Raw genomic sequence first — 22,763 nt, 5'->3', positions numbered from 1 at the left:
ATGGTGAAATGTGTTTGTCTAGACCTAAGGAATAACGCTATATACAAGTGTCCAGAGAGTTACGGGACACCCTGTATATTTTAGATAAAAAATGAATAAAGATAAAAATATGAATATTCAGGATAATTTTTACGACGGCCCTTCTTCAAATAGATGAGGGTGCCTTTCTTATGGCAAATTGCAAAGATGAGGTGGGAATACTGCTTTTTTGTGTATGACGAGATGAAAATAAGGCCAGTCAGTGAGTAAGTCCAGTCCAATACCAATTCCAAAACTAGTCTAGGTCTGACTATGTCTATGTGTGTGAGGTTGGTTATGTCACTTCCACTTACGTACGTTTTGAAAATTTGAGTTCTGACTCTTCTGTTTTTGTTTTGTTTTGAGTCTTCCGCCGAATTTCAATCCGATCCGAGTCAGTAAAGGTTTTATCACATTGTTATTGTTGTTACAGTAGTCAGTACAGTGAGTGAGTACAGTAACAGTAGTAAATATGGTTTTGTGCTGGTGCTGGGTGAGCAGAAGCAGAGTGAATTAACTTAAAATACAATTACAATAATTTATCCTTCCCCTCAAAGCTACTTTATTCATTTGATTTACCCCCCTATGTTCCTAGTTGATGAATCGGCTGGCTGTTAGCTTGTTACGTAAGTAAACACCAAGTTGTTTGGTAATTTTATTCTTGGAAGTTGGAATGTTGCCGGTTCTGGTTACTGGTTAGGTAACCCTGCCGGTTCCTAACCTAAACTTCTAAAACTTTGATTTCAATACCAGCATGATGTAGTTGGCAAAGTTTCTGAGCATTTCATTTATTAAATCTAAGATGTTAGACTTGCCATTACTTCATTTTTCCTTCACAGATATTGGCTTCGATTTACCACCAACCCTCCAGTCCTAAGAAAGGTGACTGGACCTATCAGTCAGTAGGCCTAGTCTTTGTCTAATTTTGTTCCACTTAAGGCAGAAGAAGTTTTATGAGTACAATTGGCCAAGCCCACTATGAGGCCTACTTGAAATCTAATGTTTATCAGTAGATTATTTAAAATATGCCTTGGCTACCTAACTTAACTTAAATGTTTATGCTGCTAGGCCACGTCTGGTTCAGATTTTATAGGCTTGGCCCTGGGCCTTACCGTAACTAATACAGTACTGCTTGACATTTGGCTGTCAACTCAATTCTGAAATATATAGCCTAGTCTCATGCTTCAAATCCACTCAACTTAGGCTCTCAGTTGACTAAACATTGACTAGGCCTACTTAACCCTTAGAGTGCCAGGCGAGAAATAAAAGTAACGCTAAAAAAATGCCGATGATTTTTCCCGAAGGTCGCGCTAAAAATGCCGAGCGCGATCTGGCGATTTTTAGGTTAAAATTTCGTAAAAATTGAATTTTCGATATTTCGACCAACGAAAATCGATGTATCGCATCTAGTAACTTTCGACTCAATGTTAATATATGGGTTAAAAGAATCCGAGTATCCATTCGGTTGTTATGACAACTGTTCGATCATTACGAAACGTCCGGTCAGCCGGACGTTGGCACTTTTGGCTCGTTCTAAAAACGTCCGGTTCCCCGGACGTTGGCACTCAAAGGGTTAATTAATTGTCCTGTTGGTTATTGGAGAATAAATTGCAATACGGTTAGTTACTTACGATTATAGGTACCTATGTTAATTAACCTTCTGTTAACTAAATCTTTGTGTTATACGACCCTGTCCGCAGTCGACTAAGTAAGCCTACAGTAAAATTGCTTGCTATTCCGTGTTGTGGTATGACTGTAATCGATATGGTCTGCACTGATTCAACCTCTTTTTCTGCTCCTGTCTAATTGCACAAGGTTTTAGGAACTGGGACCTTCTCAGTTAAGTTATACAACTAACTTACCATGATATTTTCAGAGTGTAATGTTATAAATATTACCAATCGTTAAGTTATTTTAGTGTCAGGTTATGTGTAGCATCCACCAGCAATAGCCAAAAAGTTAATATTTAACTGCAACCAGCGGGTCACTGCCAATTGACTGACTGCCTGGTTTTCAGTAGGCCTAGGCCTAACCGATAAGAAAGAGAGATAGGCAATAAAGCAATTATAGCTTGGAAAAAACTATACCTGAGTAGTATCATAGATGAAAGGAGTAGACACAGATACCCCACGAGATAGGGAAGTCACAAACACCATATTTGAGTACGTGCAGTCGCTGTTTTGGCGCTTCAGGCCCGCAGCGTGGCTAAGTCGTGCAGCGTAGGGACGGAAATTCCCAGTTTCCCACGGAGTGAGAGAGGCAGAATTAATGGCAGTGGCGCGCAGCCTCAGTAGTATGCATCGTAGCGGCATTCTCTACAGTTGACACTACACCTGATACGACTTGTGTCCATAGCATTTGAGATAGGCCTACTCACTCCGAATATAAATATGAAATCGATTAAGTTTATTGTTTAATTTATATTTCAACCTGCATACAAGAAGTATGTCTCGATTTAGATTGTAAAAGCAATATAAAGGAAACTCACGTTTTTAACAACTAACTAACTATTTTTATATTCGTAAATCAAACTGTATCATGATTTTATGAAACATAAAAAAATGTATATAAAATTTGAACCATTTGAGAATTTGAGCATTAAAAACCAGGGCTAAATCATGAATATTCGTAATTTTACTTGCAATATCAAAACATGTTGGTATAGACAACAAACAAAATGAAAAGTTTTCAATTTATTTTCTATCAAACTTTAAACCGTACCACTATTGGAACGACTTTATAAGTTACCGGTACTAGGCCGACTTATTTACAGAATATTTATGATAAACAACAAAAGAGGAGTATTTAAAAAAAAAAACACGTCAAACTACAAGAATAGACAGACAAACAACAAACAAAATATATAACATTTTTTAAGTACAGGGTAGGGCAATGAAAGCGCCCCAATTTATAAACAGTACAAACTCAATAATATTCACCCTATGGATATAAATAGCACACCAAAACACAGCTTATCTTTTGCCATTTTAACTTAACAAAGTCATTTTTCCATTTCTTGGGAACAAAATTCTACAAGTTACTTCATTGTCCTACTTGACATTCCTTTTTAGCCACTTGAAACTCCATCAAATACTGCTCCAGCGACTTCTTAGTTTACTCACTTTAGTTTTTGGACTATCCTTAGCTTCGGTTCAAGCAAATCTGTGGGGTGACTTTGAAAAACCTAGAACGTCAAGTAGCTTATTAGAACAACCCCCCCCCCTCCCAAAAAAATTAGCCAACTTAAAGCTTTCAACAACAAAAGCTTCCTGGCAAATCTCTTCGGACTTTGAGTTACTGGGACTCATATTCTTTTAACATTTGCTGGTGTACAAAGAGTTTTGCGGCACCCACCGATTATTTTTTTTCTTTAAGCGATTATCCTAAATAATTTTACCCAGATCAACATTGTTTTCCAATCTGGAACAGCGCCATGTTGACGAAGGATGGAATACGGTCCAAACAATCTCTGGGTTTTTGCACAAGAACCACTATTTTATAAATAGGTTTCCACATCAAAATCTCAGTGTTAATAGCCTCAGCATAATATTTACTAAAATGGCATAGTTTAATTGATGTTTTAAGCACAGCTGATCATTCATTGTTGCAACAATTAACATGTGACAGGTAAAACAAATTGTAGCGTTCTCATTGCCTCACCCTGTATATAACATTTTTTAGTTTATGGTAAACGTACAGCAATATTCGACCATTTAATGTTATGTTTATCACACTAAGTCTTTAAAGTTTTCAGAAGAAAACATACTTCATTAAAGCTCAACACTGGACGGAGCAGCAGATGAGAGTGAAGTGCTTGTGCACAGTAGGCTATGTACGTTGCGGGTGCGAGGCGAAGGAATCTCTCCCAGCCGGCTGAGTTGGCCGGTCGACCGACTGAGTTGCACGACATGGCAACCGCGCTTAGTCGGTTTCGAGACTAGCGCCGCCTAGGATCTAGTCTGTTTTTCGGCCAAAAATTGTTAACACTTATTAGCATTGTGTGGGGTATCTGTGTCTACTCCTTTTATCTATGGTAGTATACTTAAGGTATTATCTGTAATATAGGCTGCATCATAATTTGTATTGTGTATTGTTCATACAAATCATAACTTAGTGGTAGGCTAGGCCTAGTCATATAGCCTGACGAAAAAGCTCCATAACCAGAACTTGACCTCTTATTGTTTTAGGACACTGCATACCACTTAGTCAATTCCTCACACCTACATATATCTCCCTTACAACCCTCAAATCTTAATTTTAGTGTGAACGGAGACTGAAGTGTGGTTGTACGCTAAGTTAACCCTTAAAGGGTCAATCGCCGTAATTACGGCGACATTGCAGGCTTTCTGTTCCGTTTGATATAATCCCAAACAATCCCGGTAACAATGCATACCAGTGTTTTCAGCAAATTCTGGGTTTCATGACAACCAACAAAGATGGCCGTTTTGTGAAATATTTCTTTTGCCTTGTGTTTGTTTTTTCTGCTTGTTTGTTTTCGTCTATGGTTATCATAGCTAAATCGTTTTGGCGTTCTTTGTTTGTTTTTATAAAGTTTAGTAATCATTTATTTCAAATAAACAATACCTATATAACTAGGCCTATATATTTTCTTTTTCCTTGTTTAATTTAGATTAAAATGTAGCCTATAAAACAGTTTTTTATTTAGTAATTTGTGCATCTTCTGGATTTAAACCCATTTAGGAATTCAGTCTTGTAAGGTAAAGGTATTATCCTATATATTTAAAGATAGCCTCTCCACCTACCTTGTGGGGGAACTTTTCTCTTCTTTAACCGGGCCCATTAATAAAAGCGGCCCTGACCAGTACTCGGTTTATTAGTGAACAAGTTTACTATTAAAAATATGTAAAAAACATAGATTAACATAAAGGAAATTCACTGATTAAACAGGTCTGTTGAGATGGGTATTTTTACAGGTACGTTTTTATCTTGATGCTACTACTATTCTTAATGAATGTGTAAATAAAGATTAATTGTCTATTATCTATTGGTTTGTGTTGAGAGCTAATTACTTAACTATATTGTAATTTTGTAAAATCATTATTGTAAAGGATAGTTTTAACACGGTTGTTATGGATGGATCATGCTTGGGTGCCACTGAGATCCAGCAGGACCCATCTGTTTGTAGTCCGGCTGTTCTGCCACCTATTGAGCTTTTGTACAACTATGTTCCCAGTCATTTCAATACAGTACATTGACATGCTGTGGCATGTATAACAAAATGGTGTACTACTTGCTGTCACCCAGCTGTTTCTTTGCATTATCGTACTACCATAGTGAATGTGTTTATTACAATGATGATTAGGTTTAGTTTTATGAGAATGTAAAATGTTGTTTCAGGTCTTTCCTAGTAGGACAGAGAAAATCTAAGATGTCAGGTAGTAAAGATCTTTCAGTTAGTGATTCTGCAAATTTACGAATCCTAGAAATCTTGAGGTAAGTTTATAATATATAGCCTACCTTTTGCGTGTGTATGTTATCTTTAGTAGGCCTATGAATTAAAAAACACTGTTAATTAGATGATCTTTATACTATCAATCTAGGTATATAAAAACAGGTAATTCTACTGTCTTTAAATACCTCAAAATATAAACATCTATTTGCAAAATTGTTACTGTCTCATGGCATTATAATGGAAGTGCTACACTTTGTAAAATTTATCTCAGAATAAGAAATTTGTTGAACTTGCTATCATCCAAGGGGTACTATAATTATTTAATAACTGTATCTATTGATAATGGATAGTCTAGTAGTTGTAATACTTTGAAAGTTACAAAATTTGCAAAATAATTCACTTTTTTAGAACTTTCTAGACACTTTAACTCAGTACATTAGTAGGATCCATCTGTTTGTTGCTATGCTGTTCTGCTACCTGTTAAGCTCTTGTTGAACTTTCTAGGTTTAAGGAAATATTTAGTGGATAAGGAAATTTTACAGTGTTTCTTTGTTTTAAAATGTAAATAGTATGTACCTCTTGAAGTTTGTATATTTAATCAAAATTCATGTTTTCGGCCAATGGACTATATTGTTAAGACAATAATAGGTTTTTTTACATACCTCAGTCAAATAGTCCAAAAATATTGCTGATCAGCTTACATGTTTTGTTGCGAAGACAACATTTTCAAACCTTGCAACTCGTCAAAAACACATTTAAAACACGGACACGAACACAGAAAACATTAATACGGTACGAATACACGATAAACATTTAGATAGCGCTATCATGATACTGAATTGAGTCTGCTACCAGCCCCGCGCCGGGACCAAATCAGTATCATGATAGCGCTATCTAAATGTTTATCGTGTATTCGTACCGTATTAATGTTTTCTGTGTTCGTGTCCGTGTTTTAAATGTGTTTTTGACGAGTTGCAAGCTTTGAAAATGTTGTCTTTGCAACGAAACATGTAAGCTGTTGAGCAATATTTTTTGGACTATTGGACTGAGGTATGTAAAAAACCTATTATTGTCTTTGCATCTTTATTTTAATGAATCTAATTTAATTTGTTGAGTTTAAGTGACTTTTGCCCTGCACATTTTTCTATTAATATGGCAATAAACAATTCTGATTCTGATTCTCGACACTTCAACACAGTACATCAGCAGGACCCATCTGTTTGTTGCTATGCTGTTCTGATACCTGTTGAGCTCTTGTTGAACTTCCTAGACACTTCAACACAGTACATCAGCAGGACCCATCTGTTTGTTGCTATGCTGTTCTGCTACCTGTTGAGCTCTTGTTGAACTTCCTAGACACTTCAACACAGTACATTAGCAGGATCCATCTGTATGTTGCTATGCTGTTCTGCAACCTGCTGAGCTCTTGTTGAACAATGAAATCTTTTTGAACTATCTTGTGTAGAACTTCCTAGACACTTCAACAAAGTAGGTACATCATCTTGTGGCTCTGCTATTGGTTGCAATACAATTTTAAATATTGTACTTGACGCTTCCATCATGCAACCGTGGAAAATTTGATTGTTCTTCTGTGAACTAATTTTAAAATTATTTATTTAAATTGTTTTATCTTATAACATGTTGTTTCAGGCCATCCTCAGTTGCAGAGAAAACTCCAGTAATGTCAGATAATAAGACTCTAGTATTGTCAGATAATAAGGAGCTGTCAATCAGCGACCCAAGGTTCCGAATCACGCCGTATCAGCAAATGGCCGCCTCCACAACAGGAGCTTTGGCCACGTCCTTGATAAGTCAGTAACATTGATTCTCATGGGACCTTGTCATTTAAATTAAAATACGGAATCAAGAGTTAATAATTTTAAAATCTCTCTTGGTGTGTAAATAATACACAAAATAAACAAAAAACTCTATCCAACTTGTTTATTTTATTACGTTAATGTTTGAAGAGATCTTTAAAGAGCTATATGTAAAGCCTATATTTGAGCCATTTCGGGCTACATTAATGTTTGATTTGATTTAAAAATTATTATTTACAGTTAAACATTTTGTAGCTTAATATTTTTACCATCAGCAAAAACGATTTGGTATTCCTCATGATTGTCATATTGTCTAAGTCAAATTTGGAATATTATCTAACAAATTAAGTATTATTACTGTAAATAGAATATCAACTTATTTTTATAATTTATTTATTTTCTAGTGACTCCTCTAGACGTTGTCAAGATAAGATTGCAAACTCAGAAGTATACAAAGTTTAGAATTACTGAAAACAAGCCGTGTGTCTTGTACTATTGCAACGGTCTGATGGATCATTGGTGTCCTTGTGAGAGAGCGGGAAATAAGTGGTACAACAGGCCTGGCAATTTCAACGGAACTCTGGTAAGAGTTTGACAAATTTTACACTATGGTTATTAGCAATCTCCTGTTTTCATAATTCAATACCTGTTTATGATAGATGAGCTAATATAGGTCATTTAGAGGCTATGAGCAGAAAAATTAATTATTTAACATTGCTATTATTATTATTATTCGGCCAGGCTATGGAATTAGTTTAATTTACTAGAAAATAGGGTCCAAGTATACCCTTTGAAATCCATTTTAAAACTAAGTCTGGCCAATAAGGAATAAGTTACTTTGAATCAGTGGTAAGAGACTGTACGGCCACTATAAGTGTTAGTGGTGTTGCTGTCACATTTTGCTGATACTTAAAAACAATACAGTATAGAAAGTTACAGAGAAAATGTTAAAATTCCCCCCTCGACAGAAAACTCGCTATTTAAGGGGATTTTATTTGCCTGATTTTCACTGAAATATATATATATTTTTAAAACATAAGGTTTAGTGAGCACTTAGGTCAAGCTGCTACGAGGAGCAAGGTTAGCTGCTACAAGGATCCTCATTAATCGTCTTTCATTGAAGCTAGGTTTGAAAAATCCTTAACCAAATTTGATCAAAAAATGTCCATAACCAATTAAACTGCCAACAGTTTTTATTCTCTAAGGTATATCTTCTAAGTGGTGATTAAAAATTTATAGTTTTTTTTATCCTCTCCATATCCATCAAATGTACAATGATGCTTCAATATGTTAAATCAATTTTTTTAGCTCTTCAAAATGGTTTAGAAAGAAACTGCCAAATTTTATATTTTGAGGGTCAAAAATGGGAAAAACAAATTTTTACCTTATGAAACCCTGTTGTGATAGACTGATCATGTTGGTTTGCAAACTCTTTTTAATAAACGTAGGTTTGGTTTAAACGGTTTACACGTTTGTAACGAATTTCATCAAAATCGGATGGTTTTTCTCAAGTTCACATGCTAATAGAAAATTCAAAATATATATACAGTAGCTAGATATAAATATTTGAACGGTTGTTGTTTTAGCCCTCTAATTGCATAAAAACAAATTACTAAAGTAGTCCCAGGTCTAGGTGAGACTTACCTTGAGGCTTACAGTAATAGCTTATTTCTTATTTCCTAGCCCCGGGATCTCCAACTTTTTATACTCAAGGGCCACATTGACAAATTTTGGAGGAAAGGCGGACCGGGGCTATTTCAGTGTAGAAAGGTAGCCCCTTCAAAATAACTCACAAAGAGGTAGTTTTCTAAATGGTCATTGAGCTCATTGATGAAGTTTTTACATTTCTTGCAGATTTTTTATTACTTTTTAACATTTTTTTTGTTTTAAAAAGAGATTAGCGGCCTCTTTTAACCTTGCATTTGGGCGTCCACATAGACTACAGATCTGTGCGTGGAACGTATCCAGCAAAGCAAGGGGTGAGCCGTTACAGTACAAAGGTGAACTGTACTGATAAATTTTAGTGGCAGTGACCAGGATCCGAACCCACGACATCGCTGCCTTGGGCTCGAAGTCTGTGACGCTACCGACTGAGCTACTGACTCACCATACTAAAATTTTGACCAAACCGATTTTGACTAACTAAAATTCTGTACGCTTTTGCAATTTATAGTGTTTATACCAAACAAAATAATTGACCTACCTGACATAATTATTTATGGGTATATAAACCGTGTTTGTCACATACTTTGTCAAAAATAAGTCACAATCACTGGATACCATCAAAGAAATGTTACTGATACCGCAAGAGATGTTTAAAGTGCAGTCGTGATCGCGGGAGACAATCGCGGTATCACCGAGACCCTACAAATGCTCGTGAGTGTTGCCGCGATCGCGAATGACAATCGTGTTATCACTAAAACCGCAATATTTTCTTACGGACGTTGCCGCGATTGTGAATAACGATTTGCGTTATAACAAGACAGCAGTATATACCCTTAACAGTATGGGAGTGTCCTTAAACACATGTCTTTTTTACCTGGCCTTCAGGGGCACTCCCATATTGCTAAGGGTATACGAGTGTTGCCACCATTGCGAATGACAATCGTGTTATCACTGAAACCGCAATATTTACTTACGGATGTTGCCGCGATTGTGAATGACGATTTGCGTTATTACCAAAACAGCAAAATATACTTACAAGTGTTGCCGCGGTCGCGAATGACGATCACGTTATTACCGAAACTGCAACATTTACTTACGTTGCCATTACCGTGATTGACGACTATGGTATTGCCGAGTTGCCACGATCACCAATGATGATCACGTTATCACTGAGACTGCAACATTTACTTGCGGGTGTTGCCGCTACCGTGAATGACGATCACGATATTACTGTGACTGAAAAATTTACTTGCGGGTGTTGCCGCCTCTTTGACAATCATCGATTTATACCAATTATATAAAAAGTAATTATTTTCCAGTAAGCCTTCGCGGGCCGGATAAAATCTGTTGCCGCATCTGGCCCGCGGGCTGTAGGTTGGAGACCCCTGCCCTTGGCTAAACAGGAAATTTACTAAAAACTGTTTACTGGACATACATCAAATGAATGTTACTCTTATGTGGGTTACTAAAAAGTTGTAGTGTGCTTGTCAGTGGACATGTTTTGATCAAATTTGTTTCATTAAATTTACCTTATTTTTAACTTTTTTCATTTAAAGCTATTGACACTTAATAAAAAAAAACTTTGTAACCTTCCCTGTAGCAGCAGGCTACACTCGTTAAACCTAAATTTTCCTATCGTGTAAATGCTTTTCAAAAGTATTTTTTGTTAGATTAAAAAGCTTTTATTCACTAAATTGGAAGGTTGAAAACATAATCTAGTACTGGGTTAAAAAAGGATTAAATACCTTAATAATACAAAAAACTTATTTATTTAAAAAGATAAGATTTTACTTTAAGTATAATAGGGATGGTCAAGTCTCGAAATTTCGGGAAATTTTCGGGAAATTTTCAATCTCGTTACACGAGACGAGATTACTTTTTGGCCGAGATTTTTATCGAGACGAGAATTAAAAAAAAAAAAAAAAAAAAAAAAAAAAATTAAAAACGCCTGCAGAAAGTCAATGCAATACCCGCAATACAGGAGCGTGTTGTAGTTGCGTTTCCTTTTCGAAGGCGTTCTTATTTAATTAATTCTTTTAATGTAAATATTACTTTAATTCTTTTAATGTAAATATTACTTTCATTATTTGGATAATATTACTTTAATAACATTTGAGAAGTTTTGTTAAGTGTAAGGAGTGTGAGGAATGTTTTATTACTATAAAAAAAGTCAAAACAAGTAACTATTTTATAAAAATTAATATTGCTTTTATTTTATGATTTATTTTATTTTAGTATAAGTTGAACTCTATCCTAACTGATATCACCATGTTTCCTAATCGTAGGCATTTTTAATAAGTTAGGCGTGATTAATAAAAAAATGTTATGCTGATGTTATTTAATGAAAGATTGTAAATATTCTTCCCTATTATTATTATTTTAGTATTTAAACAGTCATCTAACAATGTTACAAAATCAGGTAAAAATTTCGAACGTGCATTTCCCGTTGTGTATGAGAAGAGAAATCTCGTCTCGATCTCGTCTCGAAATTTTATGAGAAATAAAAAATCTCGTCTCGTCTCGTCTCGAACTAAAAATCCAATCTCGTCCATCCCTAAAGTATAATTATTGTCTTTGACAGGATGCCATAGTGAAGATTTCTCGTGCTGAAGGAGTTACATCTCTGTGGGCTGGCCTGAGCCCAACACTTGTACTTGCTTTGCCAGCAACTGTTGTGTACTTTGTAACGTATGAACAACTTCGCACCAGGCTGTGTGATTACATGTGTGTAAAGAGGGAAGATCAGCCCATCTGGATCCCGATGCTGTCAGGGGGAACCGCTCGATTTTGGGCTGTGACTATTGTCAACCCTCTTGAACTGATGAGGACTAGAATGCAGGCTCAAAAGTTGAGCTGGAGACGTAAGTTTGAATCTTTAACACAATTAATTACATAAGTTAACATAAAAAACATAAGTTGTAGTTAGTTGCCTTGGTTAAAATAAGTACAATGCAAAATTTAGGTGATTACTTGGTTATATCAATCATAGCTATAGGTATAATCAGCCTTCTGGTCAGATGCGCTCCTCTGTACTTAACCTGGTCCTCTTCACAAAGCTGATTAATCGCCTTCCTTCCTACTGTCGACCAACAGGACAGTGGGTTCAGACACTGTTTAGTAGGCAGATGCTGCACAAGAGTGATTTGCATACAATATACCTCCTCGTTAAGCATGTCTGCCTCCACTTTCACACTGTACAGGAGTATGGACTGAACCTCATACATCAACACACAACTGGATCGAGGACCTCCAACATCTAGTGGTTAGAGCGTGGAACTTGGGTCCTTGAGGTCCCGGGTTCAAATCCTGCCAGATAATCAATGGATTTTATCTAAGTGGTAATGCCGCAACCCCTAAGTCTAGCCTGAAGTAATGTGAAAAACAATTACGGCTCGTGCCTGGCATCCTAGGACAAAAAAAATCACTATAATTTTAAAATCAGCACGAACAAACTAGTAACAAAGCTGAATGATTGCACGAATTTGAAATGCTATATGAGTGTACTAAATTCTGTTGCTTTCTAGAAATCCGGAACACTTTTGGGGACCTGTTAAAGAAGGATGGAGTCAAAGGTCTGTTCAAAGGCCTTACACCTACACTACTGCGGGATGTGCCCTTTTCAGGTAAAAAGAAATTTACATAAAAACTTGAATTAACACAACCAAATAGTTTTATCCTATTACCATGTAAATCTTGGACTTGTTGCTTCAAGTTTTGTAGGGAAATAGCTATTACCGTAGGTGGAATGGTAAGACCTAGACCGAGGACCAATATACCTTTTTAATTTTTTTGTCCCCAGAGGTAAAAAACAATTCTTTCAAATTGTCATGTACATATGTGTGTGTCTGTGAACGGGATAACTTGGGTAATTTTGGATTTTGATTCAATTTGGCTGAAGATGTAGGGGGGGGGGGGGGATCATGAGAACCAAGGTTTATAGGGTATTTGAAATGTTCAAAAAGTTGTTTTTAAAGTTTTTTCCCTTCAACAGAAAAATGCCCAATTTTCATTACAGCTAGAGGTGTGCGGATATCCAAAATTTCGGGTAGGTTTCGGTTCGGTTCGGATATCCGTAACCAAACCGAGCCCAAATTTGATATCCGACACTATCCATTAAATATCTGACCTTTCTGGATAGACTGTATATAATAACATTTGAGACTGAGGTCAAAATGTTCATAAGGCTACTTAAATCATCATTAGTTTCCCACGACATAATAATTTCAACAACACTTGTTCCCATTGACGTTACAGCGGTCGATTCGAGTCATCGTCTATGACACAAAACTAAAACCTTCACATCGTCATCGTCGCCGTGGAAAATAACAGAAATTACAATCGATATACGAATATGAACATTGATGGTTGACCTATCAATCCTATCATCCCATCCCTATTCAATATGTACATCTGCCTCCAGCTGCCAGCTGACCGATCTATATTTAGGCGTGTGACGTGCCTACCCCGCCTCGTAGTGAGCGATAGTGTTTGTGAGTGAGAAAAAAACGTGATGCAATCTGTTGAGATGGATAATCAGGGTTGGTATGGTCAGGAAAAACCTGGAAAAGCCAGGGAATTCGGTTGGTCTGGAAAAGTAAGGGAATTATGAAAAAATTCTGGAATTTCTCCTGAAAGACTACTTTTTTACAAATATGGTACATTCTGCACCTAAACATGTTTTTATCAGGGTGATGACTAATGGCAAAAAGAGCGACATAAGCACTGATGCACATTTTTATATCAATAGTTATTTATTGGTGCGGGGGAGGAATCGATATGTACATAGTTTGAAACAAGTTTTGTATTTGGGAGTGATTAAATAAGTTAAATATTTACATTTTTCTACATATTTCTTGATTTTGATTGTTCGATATCGACTTGCGGAAAAAGTATAATATCAGTCTGGATAACCAGGAAAAGTCAGAAAATTTTGTTTTCCCAATTTAGTACCAACCCTGATAGTCAATGGAACCACTCAGCTTGAAGTCGACAACATCGATATATTGATGGCCGACACACATTAACATCGACGTAAAGAGTGGAAGCAGGGAACCGCTTCTTGCCGACACGAAAATATCGTACCTTCACGGATTTTATGGTATCCAACCGCCCCTCTATAACTAAATAGAAGCAGGAAACCATTCTTCTTCATTATGGCACGAAATAGTCATGCTCTTTAAATTCTGTTTGAATTATTTCTGATTATTTAATATTTGCATTTGCGGTTCTGTTATTTGAGAAAAAGATGATTTACTGTAGCTGTAAAGTTTTATTTTAATTAAAAATATTATCGTCTAATGTAGAATGGTGGACTCAATATCAATTTGTATTCATTTTCGTAACCAATTTAAATTATTGGAGATGCATGGAATCCTACAGTACCGCATTACTACCAATCGGGAACAAGGCAGTTAATTTAATTCACTATAGACACATTAGACATTTGAAAAGAGTTCAGTTATGATAAATATTATCAATCAAAGTATAGTAACGCCAAACACTAAATTTTAATCTCGTGCCTTGTTATTTTCTTTCTTGAGTTTTAATTTTGTCTAGCCTAAATTATCCGTGAGCTCGAAGACAAAGCCATATGATGCAATACCGAAATCTCATTCAGTTGTTTATCGGCTGTTCATTCATTTGCTTTTACTTTACGATTTGCTTTATCTAAAACGAACAGAGAAAAAGCAGAAAAGAGCTACCGAGCCGAGGTCAATTTGTGTAAGTTGCCTGTTACTGTGTTACTAGGAGCGCTATGTTATGACGCCATTACATATGTCACTAGTCGGCCATTATTTAAGTGCCACTGCAAGATAATAATACAACAATGCTAAAACTGTTAAAAAGATCGACTGTCGTGCCAGGCACTTGAATCCACTAGTAATGTTTTCCTTTGCTTGTCTCTTAGCTCTTCAACATCACAATTCACAACATCTGGACTGGGCCAGTGGGCCCTAATTTTGATAATGTTCGTGCCGTTTCGATCAGTGTTTCAATGTGTGGTATTTATATCCCGAAAATGGGAATTTTAGACTTTGAGCAAGAAACGGGAATAGGAATTTGCTGCTTTCCATTTCCATATTAAAAACTTATTATTGGTTGGATAATTGTTTACGACAGTGTTATTGCAAGATGTAAGCGTCATTAAATTAGTCTTTTCTAAACATATTATGTCAAAAAGGTAACACCGGATCGGATAAACCAGAAAAAGTCAAGCGGGATAAACCAGGATTTTAGATACGTTAAAGTGGGATAAAACGTCATTCTCTTGACCGGTTGACCCAATGAGTGGGAATTATTTGGTTGTATGGATTGTGGAGTGTAAGTGGATTGACACCGTTTGGTAATATAACTGTGAAATACCGCAATAGTGGTTGTCTGACTGTTGCTGTTTACACAAAACTATAACTCATTTGATGTCCGTAGTTTATTCTTCAGCTTCAGATAAAACAATAAACTAAATTGCGTTTTGGATTGGAACTAGAACTGGAGTGGTTTGGTTTGACATTGAAATATGTCAAAATATAACATCAACAATTGACATATCCAAACTAACAAACCGGGACTGAGAATTTTCCGAATTGAAATATTGCTTAGTTTTCAATCAAAATGGATAGGCCTACATCAACAAAGAAAAGGAGGAGTGAAATATGGAAATGTTTTAGAAAATTTGACAACATTGAAAAGGCTAAATGCAAACTTGTGCTAAAGGTTAAAACTTACTGTAGGTCTTAAGTAAAATGTAAATATCTAGCCCTAATTTGACTATGCCTATTTCAATGTATGATTGATCAATGGCAATAAAGGTTCTGATTTCTCAAGCTATATTTGTTGAACCTTAATTTGTCAAATGCGATGTTTTAAATGTGAGAACAATTCATTGCAACTTAATTCACGTGTCCGGACACAGAAAACATACTACTATTACCCAGAATGCTAACCGCGTGTTAAATAGTGTTATGTACTCGGAGAGAGCTTTGCCTGTCAATTCGTAGGCAGCACCACCAGCATTGCTATGCTGGTGCATTGTATGCTGGTGGCGCTGCCTTCGAATTGACAGGCAAAGTTCTCTCCGAGTACTTAACACTGTTTAACACGCAGTTAGCATTCTGGGTAATAGTAGTATGATTTCTGTGATCCGGAGCACTAAAGATAGATAACAGATTGCAGATTAAGTTAACTTAAATAGCTAGGCCCAATGGTGTAAGTCACACCCTCGTTATCCATAACCAAGCCCTTACTTTCCATACGTTTTTTACCGTCTAAAAATATTAAAATAACTTAAATAAATCTTGAAATGCTACAAAATATAAATTAGGCCCTTGGTCATTCTATGTCTATGTACTTATTTATGTCTACAGTATGTATTCCCTTACAATAGGGCCTACCCAAATTATCACAATATTAATGTCATTGTTATGACATTTATTTACACTTGCTTAGCCTACAGTGAAAACAAAAACAAGTAGGCTAGGCCTAGGCCTATTTTAAACCATTTGTATTTTTAATACAGTTTAGTAAATATTGGAAAGAGATTGTAAGTTAGGTATGTAGGCTACTAAGCATACTTTACAATATGCCTAAGCCTATTATCAATGACTTAAAACTTATTTAGCATTTTTATTTGAAAAATGGCTACCGTAACTGAGATCTTGATTGAATGTAAGAAGAAATGTAAGATGTAAATGCAACATTTGTGGTCTACCGACATAACAAAATATAAAACACTTTCCAGGTAAATAAATCTAATGCACCATACAGTAAAGTAATTTAGATCTGATCAATAATATTAGTTTAATGTTACGATATATAAAGATGACGTTAGCTTATTAATTTTGCTATTAATTTATTAAATAACAGTGAACTATCCGAATCCGAAAATATCCAAATCCGAACCTATTACCATCCAATCCAATCCAAGCCATATCTATCCGATCCAAACTCAAATTTCACCATCACCTCTAATTACAGCCATAAAAAAACCAAATAATTTTGTATATTGAAGTGTTGGTGGACATGTGTAAGGTAATTTTTTGAGTGAAAATCCAATCAGGCAATTGGAAATTGCTAGGTTTGCAGTGGGGGGTATTTTTGTCTGCTTATTTAGTGAATCCACCTACACAGTAGTGTTTTATTCCAAACAGCCCAATAGTGAATATTCTGTTTTTGTACAGGGATATACTGGGCGACATATGAAACAATCAACGCTAGCTATCCTCAACAACATCAGGGATCATTTGGCCCATCTTTCTTGGGTGGTAGCCTTGCAGGATCAGTAAGTACTATTTTCTGTACCCTAATTACTTCTACTAAATACGAATACTACTCTAAAATCCATTTCTGCCATTTGATTACAAAACTATGGTTGAATAATTTATTTGTTTGAACACCCCCAATTCTAAAAGGTCAATAGATAACCAGTCAAGTGATAATTTGAATGGTTTATTGCACTAAGAGAATAGCAAAAGCACAGTTGGAAAGTCATAGATAGGTTTTTTTCACCTCAAACTGAAAAATTATTACCACTTTACTAGGCCTATCTTATTTTTCAGAGTTATTAAAAGGCTTGAGTTTTGAGTGGATATAAATCATAAGGCTTCTCTAACAAACTTTGTGTATTAAAAATTTACAATTATTCCAATTATTTTTTTTGGATAATTTCTTGAAAACCAAAATTTTTTCCAAGATTCTAGGAGAACATGATGATGTTGATACTCCTTAGTTCTCTGTGATTGCAAGATACAATGATGATGTTTTGCCTTTGTTGGGGATGTTCAAGATTCTATTGCGGCAGCGGGAGATAATTACAAAATTGCTACGATCACGGATGATAGTCAAATTTATATCCCACCCTACCGAATGTATGATGCTAAAAGTAAATACTGCTTATTCGTAAACATACAAGACATGGCCTAAAACACAACATATGTTCACTGTTCACATTTGAAGGGTGATTGAGTGTTTAGGAAAAAATTATGTTATCTTTTATGTGTTGTTTAAAGGATTGTTGCATACATTTCCAACAGTTCGTTGAGGTGGGCAACTCAAGTTTTAACAGCATAATGCCTGTAACAACATAAACCTACCTTTAATCAACAATAAACCTTAAAGGAAATTTTCTGTAATATAGCTTTTAAGGTAATTTTATCTGTTTAAAACAGAAAATAACGTAAATCCAACAATCTATAAAACTGAAATATGACAAAAAGTTGTCACAGATTCATTATTTATGTGAGTCGGTGGCTATCTATGGAATTACTCTTATTTAACTAGAATAAGTAACATTATTTCTTATTTCCATCTCAAAGTTCATATTCAACTCATATTAATGATTTTGAATGTATCTCACCACATAAATGTAGACTTATTTAACTTAAAGGCTTAATAGTGTAAATGTAAACACATTTTCTTTAATACAGTACATAAAAGGCCTATATCAATACTGTAATCAAATGTTTACAAACATATTAAAAGGTATTTAAGTAATATTACTATTGCACCAATCTTAAAATGCCTTGGATATTTTTTATAATTCAGATTGCTGCCTTGGTGACCACCCCTTTTGATGTCGTAAAAACACATCAACAAGTGGCTCTTGCCGAAGAGTTGATAACAAAAAAAGGTCAGTCTAATTTGTTTGGCTATATTTTAAGTCGGTTTTAAATATTATGAGGACAAGTAAAATGGGTTTAATATTTTATCTTTTGTAGGTTTTATAATTTAATTATTAGTTATTTAGTTGATCAGACACATTACATTGTTTAAACTTTAACAAACTCAATATCTAGGTTTAAATTGACATCATGTTTTGAATAGTATATTTCTAACAAGGTTAAAAAGACGTATCTGTGTGAATCTGTTTTACTCAGGCTGTTCACAACACAAACCAATGGTCACTCTTGCTTATAACATTGACATAATTTATTTTATTTATTTTTTATTTTATAGATTAGGAAACAGATAATTGTATTTACATCACTTATTTGAAAATAAAATTATATTTTTCAAAATTACCAAAAAATCATTTGGAAATCTTTATCAAGGGCTCAAGTATAAGTGTTAAAAAGTCACCACTTATGCCATATTCTTAGAATCGTTAAAAAGTCAAAAAATGCAAACAATATAGGTATTTTTAGTGTAATGATGTTTAACAATTATTGATTTATTTTTTTGTGTTTTAATCTTATGTTATAATGTTTGTTCTAAGGAATGAAGAGATCGACGTTCACTATCATGAAAGACATCTACAGAGTGAACGGTCTCTCTGGCATTTTTGCTGGACTAACACCAAGAGTTCTGAAGGTGGCACCAGCCTGTGCTATAATGGTATCAACTTTTGAGTATGGAAAGTTATTCTTCCAAAAACAAAACTACGAACTTTACCTGCTAGTCAATAAACATGAGCTGTAACTTTATATTCTGTGGACATTATAAGCAATGAGCTTAATTTAGCATGATGCTAATGAAATACTCAAAACATTTTAGGTACCTTTATGTATCTATTGTTACATTTGTTTCTCATTCTTTCTTATAGTTTGCCTCGTCCTATGTATTCTCAAGAAATATTAGATACTTTTGTATATCTATAATTACTTTAGTTTTGGTTTGTATGTCATAGTTAAATCTTGTTCTTTGTTTCCTCAAGATTTTTTAGATACTTTTCTGTATCTATTCTTTCATTTGTGTTTGTTTGTTCTCTTTGTTAAACTCAGTTCTTTGTATTCTCATGTTTGTTTGTAATTTAATTGAGCATTGATGTAAGGTATCAAAGTTGTAACAGTCCTTTGCGGCCATTACTTACATCACATATCCTTTAATTTAAGTCATAGCTTTAGACTGATGTGATGTGATACTAGTTTTAAGTTATTCATCAGATACGGATATCAAAACATAATTTGTGTTACCTTTTGTTTGTTCTTTGCCATTAAATTTAATGTTATCTTTTATATAGCTATTTCAATGATATCGCCAATAGAAACAAAAAAAAAATACATGGATTGAGTTTTTGAGTGTAATGATGGCCAAAACCAGAAATTTATAAACTGAAACTTCAAAAATTAAATCTAAAATCATCAGTCACAAACACATATACTACTAAACGTGCCTATAAAAAAACCATAGAAAATAAATCTTGGTAATTGTAGAACTTTTTAATTCTATGGATATATTTTGATTGAATTTTGCAAATTCGTTTATTTCATACTAAGCTAAGCTATGAACATTTCAATAAAAAAAACACCTTATTAAAACACATTGATGCACTAATGTTACTTTTTAACACTATAAAAAGTTGTGGGACTGCATTGTAGTTGGTATTTCAGCATGATCAATTTCGGCAGATCAAATCTCAAAACCAAAACTTTTCAAAGCTTTGGTGGTTTCTAAATTTGACTTTTGGTTTTGACACATCAACATGAGGGGATAAAAAAAAAAAACTACATGAGTTTTGACATTTCTCAAAGGCTAATATTAAGTAAAAAGTTCCAATGTTTTATCTTCTCCCTTTACTCATACATAAAGTTACCTTAACCAAATTACGATTAGCTTATAGTAGTAGAGCTATTAGCACAACTACTTTTTGTCAGGAAGTTGTGTAATGTCTAGTTATATTAAGAATGTGCATATTGTACAACTTGTACATTGTTGAAAAGTTAAGTTAAGTTTTGGAGGAGTACTGTTACACATTGTTGGGTACCCACTCGGTCGTAGAAACCCATAAAACCATGAATGGTACGTGAATTTTGTCAATCCTTTAAAACCCTGGATTGAGCTGTTAGTTTTTTGGTTAAATCTCTAAAATTGGGATGTGCAGATTTTTAATCCTTACAGCTTTCAATACAGGTGGTATAAAAAAACATCTATTTATTAGCAATCTGAAACCGGCTTAAGCACCTGATCTTTATCAACTTCACTAAAATCATGAAAATATGGTTATAAAGAGAACAAACAGAGAATTTCATTTTCATTTCTAGTCTGTGTGGGGACCCTGTACTTGTTACTCCTTGAATTTGTTGTACCTGTGAATTTAATAATAGCAAAGTCTATTTTTATGATACCAACATAGTATTCTCTTGTTAATTTTGATAATAAAAAAACTTAACTTATCTGTCTCTTTGTAATTTTTCCCCAACCTCTCAAACTACATTTACAAACAGTCAGTTACAAAAATAATATGTTAAGAAATAAACATTTAGTGACACTCATCATAATTCAGAAACCGATCTCTGTAAAAAAGCTTCTTTCAAAATTGTAGCCATTAAATTATTACATCCCTAATTTCTCATCCTGTAATTTTATCTAACTTTGGGAATGATGATGAATGAACAATGCTCAATATTATCATACTCGAAATGACACCTTTATGAAGGGTGATGAACAATATTAAATACACTCATGCTCCAAATGACACCTTAAATTTTAAGATCTGTAAGAGCTCTTTATTTATTTAATTTTGATAAAACTGACAGCTTTTTATGGAATTTGACAAATTTAAATCTCTGCCATCCTGAAAGTAGTGAGGATACATGGATAAAATGTATGCTAATAAGCACTAAGATTCATATTGGGTCCAAATTTTTAGTTTCTTTTGTGAGTTAGAGAGTGGAGTGAGTGAGTTATTATGACACTTTTAAAATCCACAAATAAACACACTGAAAGAAACAACCTACTTCCATGGTTGCACTTGATATGGTTTTATCATTAAACATTATTTGAAATATACCACCATCAAATACATAAAATAGACAGTGATCCCAGATCATACTATGAATTTGTTATTAGTTAAGATTGATTACTGTATATAAAAATATAGATGCAATTCAAGATTAGATGACAAGAGCAGCTTCAATCAGTTAATCTTGAATTTTATATTTAACCAAATTTAAGTGTATTGAAGTCATGCTTCATCACAAATTAAAAATATGTATCCTCCGTATTTAATCACGGTTTCAACTTTAAATTGTAACAATTGCACAACAGGTATGGTACCTCAATGTAGAGATATAAACAACTAGTTTTTCACTGCTAAATCCGAACACCGACAAACTGACTGCGGAACACCACACGATTGCCTTGACAACACTATATAGTGGGGATGATTTGGAATGGTCTAGTAGTGGTTAATATAATTGAATTAATTAACTATTGGGTTAATTAAGCCAAACGAACTCGGCAAAGAAAAACCAAATTTAACTCCCATAAGAAATACATGGGGAGCAAACTTTGTTTACGTATAAGCCGAGTGGGAGTGTTGCACGACGTCCAAGTGCCACGACGTCCAAAGATATTATTCAGTGCCACGACGTCCAAAACATAATTTTTGAGTTGTTGCACGACGTCCAATATAAATTATTTGACTGTTGCACGACGTCCAAGTGCCACGACGTCCAAAAGTACAGTAACTGCCAAAAATATAGTCTTTCTAAAAGCTTTGGACGTCGTGGCACTTGGACGTCGTGCAACAGTCAAATAATTTATATTGGACGTTGTGCAACAACTCAAAAATTATGTTTTGGACGTCGTGGCACTGAATAAATATTATTGGACGTCGTGGCACTTGGACGTCGTGCAATGCATCCAGCCGAGTCTGTGCGTGCATACCTTCAATTTGTGACCTCAATCATGAAAATCGGTCGGGTAGAAGAGCCAAACGAACTCGGAAAAGAAAAACCAAATTTTTTTAATATCTAAATATTAATTTGAAACGGTTTTTTTTTTGTCACAGCTAATTTGAGAGAACGACTGGGCGTAGAAACTCTGTAGAGGTGTCTAAACCTAAAGAAAGGGCTTGGTCTGTAGATGAGCCATCAAAAGACTAAAAGAGAAATGTTGTAAATTCCCTTGGGGTTCTG

At 34.7% G+C, this 22,763-nt stretch overlaps 1 protein-coding gene across 2 annotated transcripts; it reads left to right on the top strand.

Annotated features, from left to right (window-relative positions):
* The first annotated feature begins 545 nt into the window (after positions 1-545).
* LOC128998672 (probable mitochondrial glutathione transporter SLC25A40) lies at positions 546-21,017 on the top strand. Of its 2 annotated transcripts, none has more exons than XM_054424903.1 (9): positions 546-644; positions 5,377-5,472; positions 7,082-7,242; positions 7,653-7,831; positions 11,495-11,774; positions 12,438-12,536; positions 17,088-17,188; positions 18,451-18,535; positions 19,121-21,017. In XM_054424903.1, the coding sequence occupies exons 2-9, from the start codon at positions 5,408-5,410 to the stop codon at positions 19,321-19,323; spliced, it is 1,173 nt and encodes a 390-aa protein (XP_054280878.1). In that variant the 5' UTR covers positions 546-644; positions 5,377-5,407; the 3' UTR covers positions 19,324-21,017. The 2 variants fall into 2 exon arrangements, with proteins under 2 accessions (XP_054280878.1, XP_054280879.1); XM_054424904.1 differs by lacking the exon at positions 546-644 and adding an exon at positions 4,875-4,952.
* The last annotated feature ends 1,746 nt before the right edge of the window (positions 21,018-22,763 follow it).

The sequence above is a fragment of the Macrosteles quadrilineatus genome, unplaced genomic scaffold (genome assembly GCF_028750875.1).
Source record: "Macrosteles quadrilineatus isolate MER2022 unplaced genomic scaffold, UCM_ALF_1.0 Scaffold_7__1_contigs__length_78375512, whole genome shotgun sequence".
NCBI lineage: Eukaryota > Metazoa > Arthropoda > Insecta > Hemiptera > Cicadellidae > Macrosteles > Macrosteles quadrilineatus.
Note: the sequence above shows the minus strand (reverse complement) of the source record. Positions and strands in the feature narration are given on the sequence as shown.

Excerpts from the sequence above, each read along its gene's own strand:
- LOC128998672 (XM_054424903.1), top strand. The coding sequence starts at position 5,408 with ATGTCAGGTAGTAAAGATCTTTCAGTTAGTGATTCTGCAAATTTACGA. Across the intron at positions 7,243-7,652 it reads TTTGGCCACGTCCTTGATAA|TGACTCCTCTAGACGTTGTC; the intron begins GTCAGTAACATT and ends TTTATTTTCTAG. Across the intron at positions 12,537-17,087 it reads GCGGGATGTGCCCTTTTCAG|GGATATACTGGGCGACATAT; the intron begins GTAAAAAGAAAT and ends GTTTTTGTACAG.